This window comes from Triturus cristatus, chromosome 4_1 (assembly GCF_964204655.1).
Source record: "Triturus cristatus chromosome 4_1, aTriCri1.1, whole genome shotgun sequence".
In the NCBI taxonomy this organism is placed as follows: domain Eukaryota; kingdom Metazoa; phylum Chordata; class Amphibia; order Caudata; family Salamandridae; genus Triturus; species Triturus cristatus.
Window position 1 is genome coordinate 992,307,058 of NC_140585.1, and position 14,668 is coordinate 992,321,725.

At 44.6% G+C, this 14,668-nt stretch overlaps 1 protein-coding gene across 2 annotated transcripts in view; it reads right to left on the bottom strand.

Annotated features, from left to right (window-relative positions):
* Positions 1-505: 505 nt before the first annotated feature.
* Positions 506-14,668, bottom strand: part of TMTC3 (transmembrane O-mannosyltransferase targeting cadherins 3) — a 368,984-nt gene continuing 354,821 nt past the window's right edge. For both annotated transcript variants that reach the window (XM_085653910.1, XM_085653909.1), the window contains exon 14: positions 506-3,299. In XM_085653910.1, coding sequence (XP_085510036.1) covers positions 2,479-3,299 — 821 coding nt within the window. In that variant the 3' untranslated portion in view covers positions 506-2,478. The remainder of the gene's footprint in view (positions 3,300-14,668) is intronic.

Sequence of the window (14,668 nt, forward strand, 5' to 3'; positions counted from 1 at the left end):
TGCATTTCAAAAGAAGGAGGCCACAGGATGGTTAGAGACATGTCTTAAAATAGGTAAGCAAAGTCATTTCAAAGATTTAAGCATAGTTTTAGATTGGATACTGTTAGAAGTGCCACAGCAGCAAGGTAAAGCACCACACACCTCTTTAGATAAGGAGGGACTGAGGCTGAGCATATGAGAGCCATTCAGAACAAGATGTACATGTCACAAAACTGTGTCCATTTGTCACCTAAATGTTCTACATATGTGCCAATGCTGTGTGGCAACTTCATGTGCTACTAAATGGGATCACTAGATTGCCCAGACATGTAGCCATTGTGACCTCTTAATGGCCTACAGCAAGAAGAATTTGTGCACCGGACATGCCTCTATCTCCCCTCAATTTATATACAAAGCATAATTTTTAATACCTATTGGTCATAGACACTAGAGCTTTTTTTCGAATGCTAGAAAGTGAGATGAGAACAACTATCATGCAAGTAAAATAGGAAACAATACAAAGAGGGGAATGAAACACAAAATATAATCTGTTAAAGATCGAAGCACTATTCAAATAATTACAAATGCAAGAAATGTGGGCGTCGACAACGAATTAACACCAAGAATCTTTTATCACTAGTGAAACAGTTATAAAATCCTTGGCCGAGGGAAAGGAAAATGATTATTTCGGGATTGGATAACAAGATGGTATCAAAGACCAGCACACAAGTAGAGCATGGCACGAATGTATGTACAGATATTTTCTGTCTTCTTCGCTTTGTGTAGTGTTACACTGAACTTCACCACCTGTATATGGTTTATTATCTTTCTTCCATTTAATTAGTTAAAACGGACAAAAGTAAAAACACACCCACATACACACACTGTCGGACATGTACAGGAAGGGACAGCGTTACTTGTGTTATTTTGTATAGTACGCTGCCCCATAGCAATTCTCCAAAAATATAATTTGCAGAAAATTAGGGCTCAATTTATTCACCTTTTGCGGATAACGATATTTATTATTTTAAACAAATCCTCTGTTTCTAGGAGCTCAGAAAGTCGCTCAGGTTAAACCCATGCATTAGCACTTGTCCACTGCATGAATGTACCACCGTAGGATTATCCCAATAAACTGTGCCGACGTTCGACTTAAAATGCTACAACAGGTGAATGTCTAGGCCTCGCAAGTACTTCAGATGACTAAAATACATAATCTCATCTCGCAAAGCGAAAATGAACCAGATGCCAAAATGGGCAGTTTCTACCATTTGCTTGAAATGTTGCACCCAACATGGCACTGTGCAGTCTGAGAGGACGTGACCAACGGGATTTCAAATTCACTTACATGAAACGATAAGGAGGCAGATTCTTCTCCACTTGATTACATACATTTTTAATTTAATTAATTGAAGAGGGAACTTTATCAAGATGTTGCACCAATAACATGAGGAAAAATCGCACAACTTCTAGACCTCTTTTCCAGGGCACCTCATCTAGCACCAGTTCCAAAGTCGACAATGGTACACAATAAAGTAGGACCATCAAATACCATCTGATACTCATACAGAGGCACTGCAGATGGGAACATCTCCGAGGCGCCTAACACTACTGAGGTTTGTACCGGAGAAGGATCTTGGATTGTGTTTTTATACCATTAACCCCGATTTAACTTACATACGTTGGCTCGTGCAGGGTTTCTTGGTGAAATAGTAACTTTTCAATTACAATTGAAAGAGAAAAACCCAGAAGAAAAAGAAGACTTTGTGCACTGGATTGCAGCTGAGCAGGTTTGGCTCAGCTCATGAAAATGTAACTCCACTGCATGATGTACACAATCAGAAAGAAAACGCATTACTGTGTAACTAACTTCAGAATTTGATATACTTCGAATTGTGATGACCAACAGTCATTTTTTCCTATTAAAATGCAAAACACAAGTTTCGCAGTTACACACAAACAGTGACACAAACCCACGGAAAACCTTCGCCTGGAGTTCAACTTTTTCTGAAGCACCATGTCTGTGTGCAGACAAAAGATCCAAAACGTAAAAAACTCCATCGACTGCTATATAACACACACACACGCACACACACACACACACACACACACACACACACACACACACACACACACACACACACACATAGGCTGTATTGGATTAAGTGGCATGATATGTTCCCACTAAGTACCTCCTTGGTTACACTGCTTTGGGAACGTTTCTCTTTTTTTCAGATAACACTTAAGCATCAAGCAAAGTTTCTCAGCATTCTCATCTTCAAGACCTCCTCATTCCAGTGCTCTTTCCTTTAAATACAAATCCGATCCCCTCTCTGTCAAGTAACATAACTTACACTTGTTCTTGGGACTATGAGCTCTAGTCTGATATCAGATGTTTTGAATTGTCACTTTCAGAATCTGAAAGGAGTTGCTTGTGGTCCAAACAACAGATTTAAAATGGTTCGTTATCTGCAAACTCTATTGTGATTCTCTGAAAGGCTATTCACCGTTTAAAATCCGTTCAATCTCCTCCAGCCTCTTCAAAGCAGCAACTCTCTTCTTTTCAATGTCCTTTATGTCTTTTGTTGATTTCTTTTTGGTCTCTTTGTCAGAGGTATTTTTGTCTAATTGTTTCTTGGCTTTAGTGTGCCCTTTGTTATTGTCAGTGCTCGTTGACAAAGTACCTTTCTGCTCATTGTCTCTTTCTTTCATGTTTTCAAACAACGTTTTTTTTTCTTCCTCCACAGCTGCTGTTGCACCTGATGGTGGAACTGAATGGCCTGCAGCATTTAAGGTTAGAATTTTACTTCGGACGATGTTCAGATGACGTTGGATATATTCTTCGTGGGGCGCCAAAGCTAAGGTCTCAACCAGGCATTTCTCTGCTTTTATTAAGTCCCGCTCCTCAAAATAGACAACACACAGGTTGTGCTTCCCTTGCACGTTGTTGGGATCCATCGCCAGGATTTGTTCAAAGCACTTTTTCGCTCCTTTGATGTCTTTCTTCTGATTCATAAGGATATCTCCCTTCAGGATCAGCCCTTTTGTATGGTCAGGGTAGTAACGCAGCAGCTCTTCCAGGACAGGCAGGGCCATCAATTCCTGCGATGTTTGCGAATACAGGAGAGCCAAATTAAAGAGAGCACTTCGGAAACCGGCCTGCAATTTAATGGCCTTCTTCATCCACATCTCCGCCTCAGTATCCCGCTTCTCATCCATAGCCAGCATGCCCAAGTTAAAATATCCGTTGGCATCCAATGGCTCTTCTTCCACATAGCTGAGAAGTCGTTTCTTGGCCTCAGGACGAAGTTTAGCATCACCTGAATAAATAAAATAGAAAAACAGGATTTAAATTCCATTTTCTAAGTTGCTTCTGCTGCCTAGAAGACATATTGGCGACATTCATGGGGGCAAGCACGGGATGAAGCACATTAGTACCTATAGATCCATGTTGGTCTTTACCTGAGAACTTTAACCAGAGAAGTAATAGGATGAATGTTCAGAGCAGTTAAAATCATGGGGAATCTATTGTCAAACAAGATCACTGCGCCTACTTTCACTGTCTCACCCTGCACAAAGTTGCAAAATGGCAGAAACTCCTCTGTCCTGACGGTCAAGCTTTGGGACTGCACAAATAAGAATCAGGAACTAGCTTGAATTCTGGAGTGTTCACTAAAAACCAGGCTCTTCACAGTCAGACTAACAATATGGGCTGGAACATAGTAACCTATACTCAATCCTCTGCAACACTTTATGTTTATGTGCAGCGGCCTACAACGCACCACATTTGAAGCTTGCCTTTGAACCTCGTACAGTTCACCCAATATCTCCCAAAGAGGATATACTGAATTTAACATCCATCAAATCAAACACTAAAAGGGCTCCCAGGAATCCGGTGCAAGTTAGAGTGCTTCTCTGCCTAGTCAGCTAGTAGCAGGTCTAGAACTCATTTAACTGCCTCTCAGTAAAACGGCCTCTTTTTTGCTATTTTCCATGAAGACAAAAAACACTTCCTTTCGAATAGGAGTTTGCAGTACATAAATCTTTGGACACAGCGTTTCAGCTATTTTAGGTCAACCTCCGTACTCCCTTTCTTATTAAAATAATGATGTAGAAGTAACGTCTGACGACAACATTTACACTTTTGAGGCTGCAAATCTCCCTCCCCCACCTACTCCTGTTTACGGGGAAGTCAACCCATAACCTAATTTCCCAACCTCGTTGCACCTTTTTTCCTTGATCTTTGCAGTGCTTCATTCAGTTGAAACTCTTCCTTCACTCCCTTCCCCCCACGCCTGTGATAGTTTGGTAGCAAAAATACTATTTTGCCCTTCTCCCACACCGTACGTGATTTTTCTCTCAAAAAATATTTTAAAAAGGCAAAAAAGAGCGAAATACTAGTAGAAATGCTGGTACCAGGGTCATGCGGATGAAGATTCCACTACACACTGGTGCTGTAGAAACAAATTTGGTATTGCTCTCTAGTGGAACTTGCTCTTTAGCAATATCCTTTAATTTGAAGATTGAAAGCAATGGAAAAACACGGTTTCATATGTGTAGTCAGCTGTGTGCATCTCTCTAGAACGTTCCGGAAACTACATGCGCTACTCGGCAAGCGTTCTCGAGAGGATGCAATGCACCTGCCAGATATGGTGCATACAATCTGCAACCAGAACACCTGCACGGAGGATGAGTTTCAGAGTAACAGAACAGGCGCTTTTAGTACAGGAAACTCACACTGTCCATATAATGACATTCACTGATGGGCAAATAGGTATCCAATGTAAGTTATACGGGGACACAGGTAGGGTCTACAAAAGCCCCAATAGAGAAAAGCCCCAACAGAGTCAATTGTCTAGGTTCGGCTTTAGAACTGAAAAAGCCATCGGATATCAATGAACACGGGTTTACAACTCCGATAACTGTACTAAGCCATGTTTCTTAGCACTACAATTGCTCTTTGCTGTTGCTTTATCTTCGGCAGGACTCGAGGAATCTCTCCGGTGCCTTTAAGATGGCGAGTTAGACTGGTTGCTGGTCACTGGTGGAATAAAGTTATTGGTTGTATAATGGTCTGGGCGTAATTTATGGCTTGCGTTTTTAAAAGAGTGTACGCGTTCCCAATTTTGGACTGTAAATCAGAAAATGAAAAAAAGAACAAAACTGATTACTATCTGAAGGACGAAAATCATTCCTTCCATAATACTGTTGTCTGTATCTTCATGCTTCCAGGCTTGTGGGGGGCTCTGAAATCACCCCCCTCCCCCCACAAAGTAAACAGATATAATTTGCCTTTAGATACAGACTATGGTGGTCAAAAAGCGGGTTAGGCGGTCTGCGATCAGAGTGACAGGTGTTTCCCTGCTTTTAAGTAGTCCAGTAAGGATAGTTATTCTGTACTTTGGAGCACAACCCTCTTAAAAGTGAACTCATGTGAATCGGAGACATGAGCTACTCCCTATTCAATAAGTTAAATCAGCGCTTGGTCAAATGTGCAAAAGGTCACACAACCACCTCATGAACCTCATGAGTTTACATGGTATAAGACGGAGGTCAAGAAAATGATTATGTCATGATGAGAATTGACAGATTACTGGTCGAGGATGCCCCTGTCTATATCAAGATGACGTGCTGAGGTGTTACAGTGCCTATGTAGCATTACCAAGCACTTATAATAACAGATGAAATTGTAAGTGTGTTTATATAGCGCTAACGACCCCTGACGAGGCATCGAAGAGCTTCTTCCGGCAAGTAGCATGCTACTCCGGAACTCAAGTTAAGTAGTTTGTACATATTTTTTGTTCTATTTTTCTCCGTGCATTAGTCGTGTTTGGATTGTGCTCTTGATTTCTTGTGTGAGAAAAATGCTCCAAGAGGGAATTAATGCCTGGGCACATAGAGGCTGAGAAGGCATTCGACCTGATGCATTGGCCTTACTTTAGGTGACACTCAAACACTTTGGCTTTGGGACCCACTTCTGCACATGGAACCTTAGTAACTATGGGCAACCGCGAGCAACAGCCCAAGTAAATGGTCAGACATCAGCTCCCTCTCCCATTCGCAGGGGAACCCGACAGAGGTACCTGCTGTCACCCCTGCTGTTTGCTCTCTATATGGGGGTTGTGGCTCAGCGTTTACGGGACAATCCTAATAGAGAAGGCGACTGTGGCCCTTATTAACCAAACCCTACTCCGGCAACTAAGGAGTAACCTGACCCAAAGGAACCACTATCTGCTATTCTAGCTTGGCCACACGGCAGCAATGAAGATGACTGCCCTTCGGAAGATCCAGTTCTTGTTTCAGGCCCTCCTGATGCAGCCTCTGGCTGGTATGATTCAGCCCCTACAGAGAGATGAGCTGCTTCGTTTGGGAACAGAGTCACAGGTTCACAAACGAGGGGGGTTGAGGGGATCCCAACCTCCTACACTACTACCAGGAGGCGCAACTCCGCTATGTGGTGGAATGGACTGGGGAGGAATCAGAGAAACACTGGCTGTTTATGGACCATGCAGTAGTTGTGTTGCACCAATGGAAAGCTCTATTTTTGTGGTAAACACAGTGAGCCAGGGACCTTTACTCTTCTACGGACACTAAAGCCACCCTTGAGGTGTGGGATCGGGTGGCAACACGTAAAAGCTTGTAACTATTTCCCTCGTCGCTTACTCTGACCGTGGGCAACACAGACTTTATTTGGGTACTTGACCAAGCCACGTTCCTGCCATGGCAACTAGCAGGGTGCCGCTTTATTGGCCATTTCTTTGATGAGGAGGGCCCTCTGCCCTTTGAGCAGCTGCGTAAAGATTATGCGCTGACAGAACTGGAGAGAATGCACTACATTCAGGTTCGTCAATGGCCCACTCATCCAATGGTACAAGCTGGGGCACAACGCCCACTTACTCCCTTAGAGAAGTGGTTGGTGACAAAGACCTTTGATAGTCAACTCATTACGTAACTATATGGTATCCTTCAATGCGCTGCACCAGCGACTAGATCTGCAGGGAGAAGCAGTGGGAGCTTGAGCTGGGAAGGGTGCTCACATACAAGGAATGGGACAAAGTTCACTATAGGGTGCAACACACAGCACGTAACATGGCCAGCACTGAGACCGCTAATAAAATAGTTAGGCACTGGTATCTTACCCCAGTGCGCCTCCATGAGGGCAGCACAACGCGGACTGCTGGAGAGGTTGTGGGTTTCGTGAGACAGTGCTCCGACTGCTGTGGGACTGCTCCAAACTTATAAGGTACTGGGACACGATATTAACCAACACAGACACCCACTTTGAAACACAGCTATCCCGCTTTCCCGCATACACCATCTTACGGCTTTCAAATGCTCTCACCTTTCCGCTTAAATTGCACAGAGGGTGACATACTGGTCTTGCATTGCGGCAGCCCTCAAAAACATCCTCTCATAGAGGGGCACCAACAAGATCTTGACACACTTAGGATGGTTGCAGCACTCATGGCACATATCAAAACAGTGGTCTGAATGAATTTAAAGGTTAAGCATACTAGATGCCACTCTATCCATTGAAGAAGCTTTTTAGAAACTCTAAAAAGCTTGAATAATTTGAAAGACATCAAATTCTCCTAAACAAGGACGCCTTCCTAAGCAAGTTGCCCTTGCCTGTTTTGTCTGAAATTCACAGAGAAAGGATGTGGGACACTTCAAAACATTTGCAATTAGCGTCATAGATGTGATAGTTATCCCTAAAACCCAGGCCCACCTAATGAAATGAGAATGGTTGAATGCTCAAGCAAGGAGAACCCCAGAACATTTCTTAATTACCACTAATTTTCAGGAAATAGAAGTACTTACTACCGCAACCACTTAAGCAGTCCCGCCTAAAATAACGGCTGTATGCATATGACATTAAATTCACATCCACCTGAGCAAAGACAATTAACAACAAACTGCCTTAACAACATAGATCACTGAATGAGACAACATTTGTTGTGCTGCAATGGAACCCTCACCAAAAATTATATTATTGGACAGCCATGAAATAAAATCGGTTCGGTTCGCATAATGACCAATGCTGGACATACCCACAACCCCTCTACAAAAGTGAGAAACTTAAAAATAATGTTAGATCACAACGTGGTGGGAAAATGTAATATTTTCTAAACGTCAGCCCAGCAGAGGTGACGGTTTGACTGTTATTACTGGAACATGGTGTACATTGGGTTTCTCAAGAGGATCATCCACCAAATACAACTGACACAGAGTTGAGAAGCAAGTTTGTCCATCAACTGGAAAAAATGCAATTCCATATACCAGTCCTAAAATCTCACAGCGGCATTGCTAAGAGCTATGATACAATTATTATACATCATGCACAAAACACTTTAGGACAAAGGCCTGGGAGAAGATGTCAACACTACCACTAAAATCAGACTGCCTACCAAACTTTAGACGGCTAAATATTGTGGCAGATCCGAAGCAGCACAGGCATTACAAATGCAACTAAAACACTACTCTGCAGGTAGAATGACAACGCTCTTTTTGGGTCCAGACAGTGGAGTTGTTCCTCTTCTTTAGAGAGATGTAGAGGAGCATAAAAGCAAAAAGATAGATTGGTCTACATGAAAAGGGGTACCCACTTTTGGTTTAAAGGGGGCCCTTGTGCAAAGCACCACTTTGTCAGGATAGACTGAGACGTAAGGCGGCTTAGATGATGAGGCCTGCAGCTCACTTACTCCGTGGGCAGATGTAATTGCCACAAGGTAGGCTGTCTTCAAGGTGAGACGCCTTAAGGGACAATTGAGTAGTGTCTCGAAAGGAGCACACATCAAAAAAGTCAAAACCAAATTAAGGTCCCACTGAGGCATAATGAATGGTGAAGGAGGGAAGAGATGAGCAAGGCCCTCGAGGAACATATGTACAATAGGGGACTTGAACAATGAGGGTTGATCAGGCAACCGCAAGAAGGCAGAAATGGCAAATAGATAGCCCTGCTGGGCAAGAGAAAGAACTAAAAGCAGTACTTCGGAAAGAGGGTTGTTCTTGATCTTCTTGAGAATTCTGGGTAGGAGTGGTAAGGGCGTAAAGGCGTAGAGGATGCCAGAGCTCCACTTGAGACGAAAAGCGTCTCTGAGCGACTACCGCTTTGGAAACTCCACTGCGTAAAACTGCTGACATTGTGCACTCTTGGCGGAGGCAAACCGATCTAACCAAGGCCCACCCCACTGCAGAAAGAAACATTGTGCCACCTCCGGATGGAGACGCCATTCGTGATCTGCTAGGCATCTTCGGCTGATTTCATCTGCTCTGTCGTTCAGAGAACCAGCCAGGTGTTGAGACACCAGGATAACGTCCTGCTGTCCAGAGATGAAGGGCCTCTTGACAAAGGATCCACAACCCCAACTCACCTTGTTTGTTGCAGTACCACAAGGCGCTGGTGTGGTCTGTGAACACTTGTACCAGCCTTCCCCTGATGGAGGGCAGAAAGACTTTCAATGCCAGTCAGATCGCACGGAGCTCCAGCAGGTTGATGTGGAATCCAGATTCCGCCGGATCCAGTCCTCTGATCTCCACTTCTCCCAGAGGGCAGCCTCATCCCAGGAGTGGCTATCTGTCACTACTGTGAGATCTGGTTGGGGAAGAGAGAGGGGTCTGCCTCTGATCCAAACGCGGTTGGTTAGCCACCATTGCAAACCCTTTCAGTTCCCTCCGAGATTTGGACCAGTTTTGGAGAGATTACCCTGATGCTACACTCACTGGAACTTCAGGTCACACTGCAGATCCCACATATGCCATCTGGCATGTGTCACCAGCAGGAAGACATGAGGCCCAGCTGCCTCAGAGTCAGTCTCACCGAAGCCCAGGATTGAGGCTGAAATATCGGTATCATGGCCTGAATATCCTGGATTTGTCACTCTGAAGGATTAGCCCGAAACTGCACCGTGTCCAGAACAGCTTCGATGAAAGGGAGCATCTGAGAGGGAGTCAAGTCTGACTTTGGCACTTTGATAGTGAACCCAAGTGATTGCAGACGGTTCGCTGTGGTCTGGAGGTGGGAGAGGACAGCCTGGGGCGAGCCCACCTTCAGCAGCCAGTCATCGAGGTAGAGGAAGACTGACACCCTAGACCTCCGCTGATAAGCTGCAACCACAGTCATCTCCTTGGTGAACACCAAAGGGGCGCTGGCAAGGCTAAAAGGAAGCATAGTGAACTGAAAGTGCTTGTGGCTTACCGTAACCCGCAAATAATGGCAGTGGGCAGGCAGGACGGGAATATGAAAATAAACGTCCTGCAAGTCCAATATTACCATCCAGTCTCTTGGGTCCAGGGCAGACAAGACCTGAGTTAATGTGAGCATTTTGAATTTCTCGTATTTGAGGACGAGATTGAGAGTTTGGAGATTGAGGATAGGACAAAGGCCAGTGCGCTCCCTTTTTGGGAACTAGGAAGTAGCAGGAATAACAACCACAGCCTACTTCTGGCATGAGAACCGTTTCTATGGCTCCCTTGGCCAGGAGACCCATAACCCCCTCACAGAGAACAGGCAGATGATCCTCCGTCAGCCCATCATGAGATTGTGGCATGGAGGGAGTAGGCCCTTCAGACAATCTGCTAATCCTATCTGTACAATATTAGGGACTGCCAGTGGGGCAGGTGATGGCAAATCCTGCCAACTGGATGCCCATGGTGGTACAGGGGCAGACTAGAAGGGTTTGGAGACGGTTGCAGTAGGGGTGCTGGCAGACTGACTGGACTCCTGGCCACTTGACCCATGAGGTCAGTGGGTACCGTGCCCTGGGCCATGCAGAGGCTGGGGACCCTGTGCAGCACAGTGGCTGGTTGGGAATTGGTGCGGCTGGAAGACCCTTTCAAGGCTATGAAAGGAGCGAAAGGCAGATTGAGGTGGACGTGGGGCAGCAGAGAGGCCTAAGGACCTGGCCATAGCACGAGTATCCTTAAAGCGCTCAAGTGACGAATCTGCCTTGTCTCTGAAGAGACTAGTGCCATAGAATGGCATGTCCATAATGGAAGCTCTGACAGCCCACAAAAAGCAGGTTGTCCTCTGGCAGGCGTGGCGCCTAAGGGCCACTGTTGTGGAAACCGTCCTGCCTAGTGAGTTGGCTGTGTCAAGTCTGCATCGAATAGTGAACTTTGGGGCGTCTCTCCCATCAGTGACAGATTGGGAGAGTAAAGGCAGGCCTTACCCAGGACCTGTGGCAGCACTTGCAGATCCGTATCCCATAAAGTGTGAGAATAATGGCCCAATAGGCATGGGATGTTCACAGATCCGCAATGCCACGCTGGCAGAAGAAAACAACATCTCCCCTAATGAATCCAGCCTCTTGGATTCCCTGTGGGGGGGAGGGGGGAGTGGGTAGGGAAAGTGCCTTGGGAGGTGGAGGCTTGGACAGCGCGCCTGGGTGATGCCTATCTAGGTACCGTGACGTCACTTCCAGCGTGGATGCCATCGTTAACTGACACAAAGCCAATCGACGCCCCCTACCGGTGCGCAGGGGTGCTGCTCATGAAGTATCTTCAGGAACCAGTCTGACACCTGGGAAAATCCAAAAGGTAAGGAATCTGTGACTAGAAGTCTCTCAGATGAAACAAAAATAGAGTAAAACAACAAACATCAAGAACAAGCAATGGCATATCCAAAAGGTCTAGTTTTTAGTTAGGAGTGTTTCATAATAGTTGGGTGACATTGAGTTGCTACCCTACAAAGACAAGCAGTGGCAAATCCAATAGGTCTCGCCTTTGAAAGAGCTATTGACTTTGCCATTGTGTTTTAGCCATGTTGTACACAAGCATGGCAGCGGTTTTCACCATGGCTAAATGTTAGTGGGGTGGAGTGTCATAGGGTGGAATGGCAAATGGTAGAGTGTAGTAGCAGTGCTGTGTATTGGAGTGGCATAATGTGGAGTTGCGCAGAGCGGCGTACACTGGAGTGGCGTAGAGTGGACTGGTTTAGAGTACATTAGCGTAGAGTGTTGTAGAGTGCAGTGGCATGGAGGTCATTGGCGTACAATGCAGTGTTGCAAAACGCAGTGGCGTAGATGAGTGGTGCATAGTACAGTACAGTGGCGCAGAGTGGAGTGGCATAGAGTGCAGTAGCATGGGGTGATGCAGAGTAGAGTATAGTGCCATGGAATGCAGTGGCATAGAGTGGAGTGGAATAGAATGGCGTAGTGCAGAGTGGCATAGAGTACAGTGGCAGAGAGTGCAATGTTGCAGGGTACAGTGGCAGAGTGCAGTGGTGTAGAGTACAGTGATGAGGAGTGGCATAGATTGCAGTGACTTAGTGCAGCTGTGTAAAGTGCATTGGCGTACAGTGCAGTGGTTAACAGTAGAGTGGTGCAGAGTGGAGTGGAGTGACGTGGAGTAGAGTAGAGTGGCAGAGAACAGAGGCATAAAGTAGATTGTTTCAGAGTAGAGACAAGTGGCATAGAGTAGAGTGGTGCAGGGTAGAGTGGCATATAGTGTAATGGATTTGAGTAAATTGGTATAGAGTGCAGTGGCATAGAAAGCAGTGGTGCAGAGTAGATCGAGTGGAGTGCAGTGGATTGACAGAGTGCAGAGGCTTAGACTTGAGTGTTACAGAGTAAAGTGCACAGGCATAGAGTGTACTGGTGTAGAGTGGAATTGTGCAGAGTAGATTGGTGTGGCCTAGAGTGCAATTGTGCAGAGTGGTGAAGAATGCATTGGAATAGAGTAGAGTGGTAAAGGGTAGAGTGGAGAAGTGTAGAATGGAGTGGTGTCGAGTGCATTGGCATGGAGTGGTGTAAAGTGGAGTGGCACAGAGTAAAATGCAGTGGTATGAGGTGGTGCAGATTAGAGTGGAGCGGCATAGAGTGGAGTGGCATAGAGTGGAGCTTTATTGGTGTGGTAGCACATTGTCATTGCATACAACACATTTTCAATTGAAACAACCATTACATTTGCACATACAGTTTTACTAATAAAACTACACACATGCACAGACGAAAACGTGTGGAAATTGCCTTCCTAGTGTACTGATTTGAATTGATCATATTGAACTATTTTCTTCCAACACACTTCAGAAATAACAAGTAATTTACTTCATTTGTGTTCCTAATTCTGATATATTCTGAAATACTTACACAGCTCATTTAAATATTGTGTGCTAGAATAAAACTCTTTCCTAGCGCCAGTATCCAGCAAGATTGTCACATAAATTCTCTCACTTTGAAGTCAAAGAAAGAAAAGTAAACAAGTGCCCTTGGAAGACAACGCCTGACATTTGAACTCAGACTTTGAATGAACAGCAAATGTAATGAGATAAGAACAAGATTCCCATGCCTGTTTACAGAAAGGGAGCACTCGGAAGGATACTGTAAATAAGGTTTGGGCAAGGAAAGGTACCAACTCGAGCTGGACAGCCTAAAAAAAATATAGAGCCAGCAAATGGAAAGCAAGAAAACTTGAATTACAAACCACAAAGCCAATGACAAGCAACAGGCAGAATGCATTTCTACGGCAAATTTATGAATGTCCCCAAGATGTCTTTGGCAAATCAGACAGCTGCCATGTCTGGTAGGCTGCAATCTAAACACAATGAAGCAACTTCTTGATCTACTACAATAAGGAAGATGGGAGTAGGGACCTTTTACTGAGCAGACTGCATCAGCAGAGTGAAACTGTTGCTTCAAAAAAGACTAGTGTGAAAAGGAGTCATAAGACAACGCATATGTTGTAGGCGGGGAACTTCAAAAGCATACAAAGTAAAGATTGCACACTAGAACTATGTTGGCTAACTGTAAAGAGGCAGTTTTTTCCAGGATCTTGAATGCATGGGTTTTTAGGTCGACCCTAGCAGACATCACAAACTGTCTGGTTGAAAATGACCTAATGTTAACGTAGTGGACTAGTTGGATTTATTGTCACTGATTAGCTTTCTTTATATTTGTTGCCTTGTGTGGGCTTGCCTGCCTCTTCTATGTGTGTCCTTACCCTGTAGCATAACTTTTACTTGTGTCCTTGTACCATTTACTTTTTTAGGAACTACATTTTTATTCTGGTTAAGCACTCCATGAGAGTCCATGTGTTTTCCAGCTGCCCCCCTCATGTAATTCCATTGTGCTCCGGTATTGCTCCGGTATTTTGCAGAAGAGTAGGCAGCAAATTGCTGCCGGTCTGTATGCCTAATTGTTTTATATCTACCAATTCACCTCCATCTCAGATACGTAAATATAAAAAAAAAATGGCACCCACATAATTTGGTAGGCGTGCATGTGTAGCGTTGAACAGCATCTTACCGATGCTGTACTCTACTGCTAGAAGGCATTAGCAAAGCCAATAGGTCCCAAAGGCAAGAACTACTGGCTTTGTCAATGCTTGTTTTGTACAAGTGATCACCACTTTTGCATTCCTGGGAGGGTGGTAGTCTCCTTTTGCCCTTAAGGATATTCCAACTGCTTGAATGGGGATTGTCTAGGTAACAACGTTATTTCCTTTATTCCTTCTCAGAGCCAAAAGAATCAGTTTTGCAAAGAATATCCTTGTTACAGAGGATGAAAGAGGATGCTAAAACCCGTGCCGGAATAAATGTCATAAACGCACACTAACAGGAAATTTGCGAATGCCTAGTAGAAAGGCAATACCACCCACCACGACTCAGAAATGTTTACATAAAATCCTTTAAAAAATGACAGGCCAGGGTAAATAAAAACTGTACATTCCTTTCAAAATGTATGTACATTAA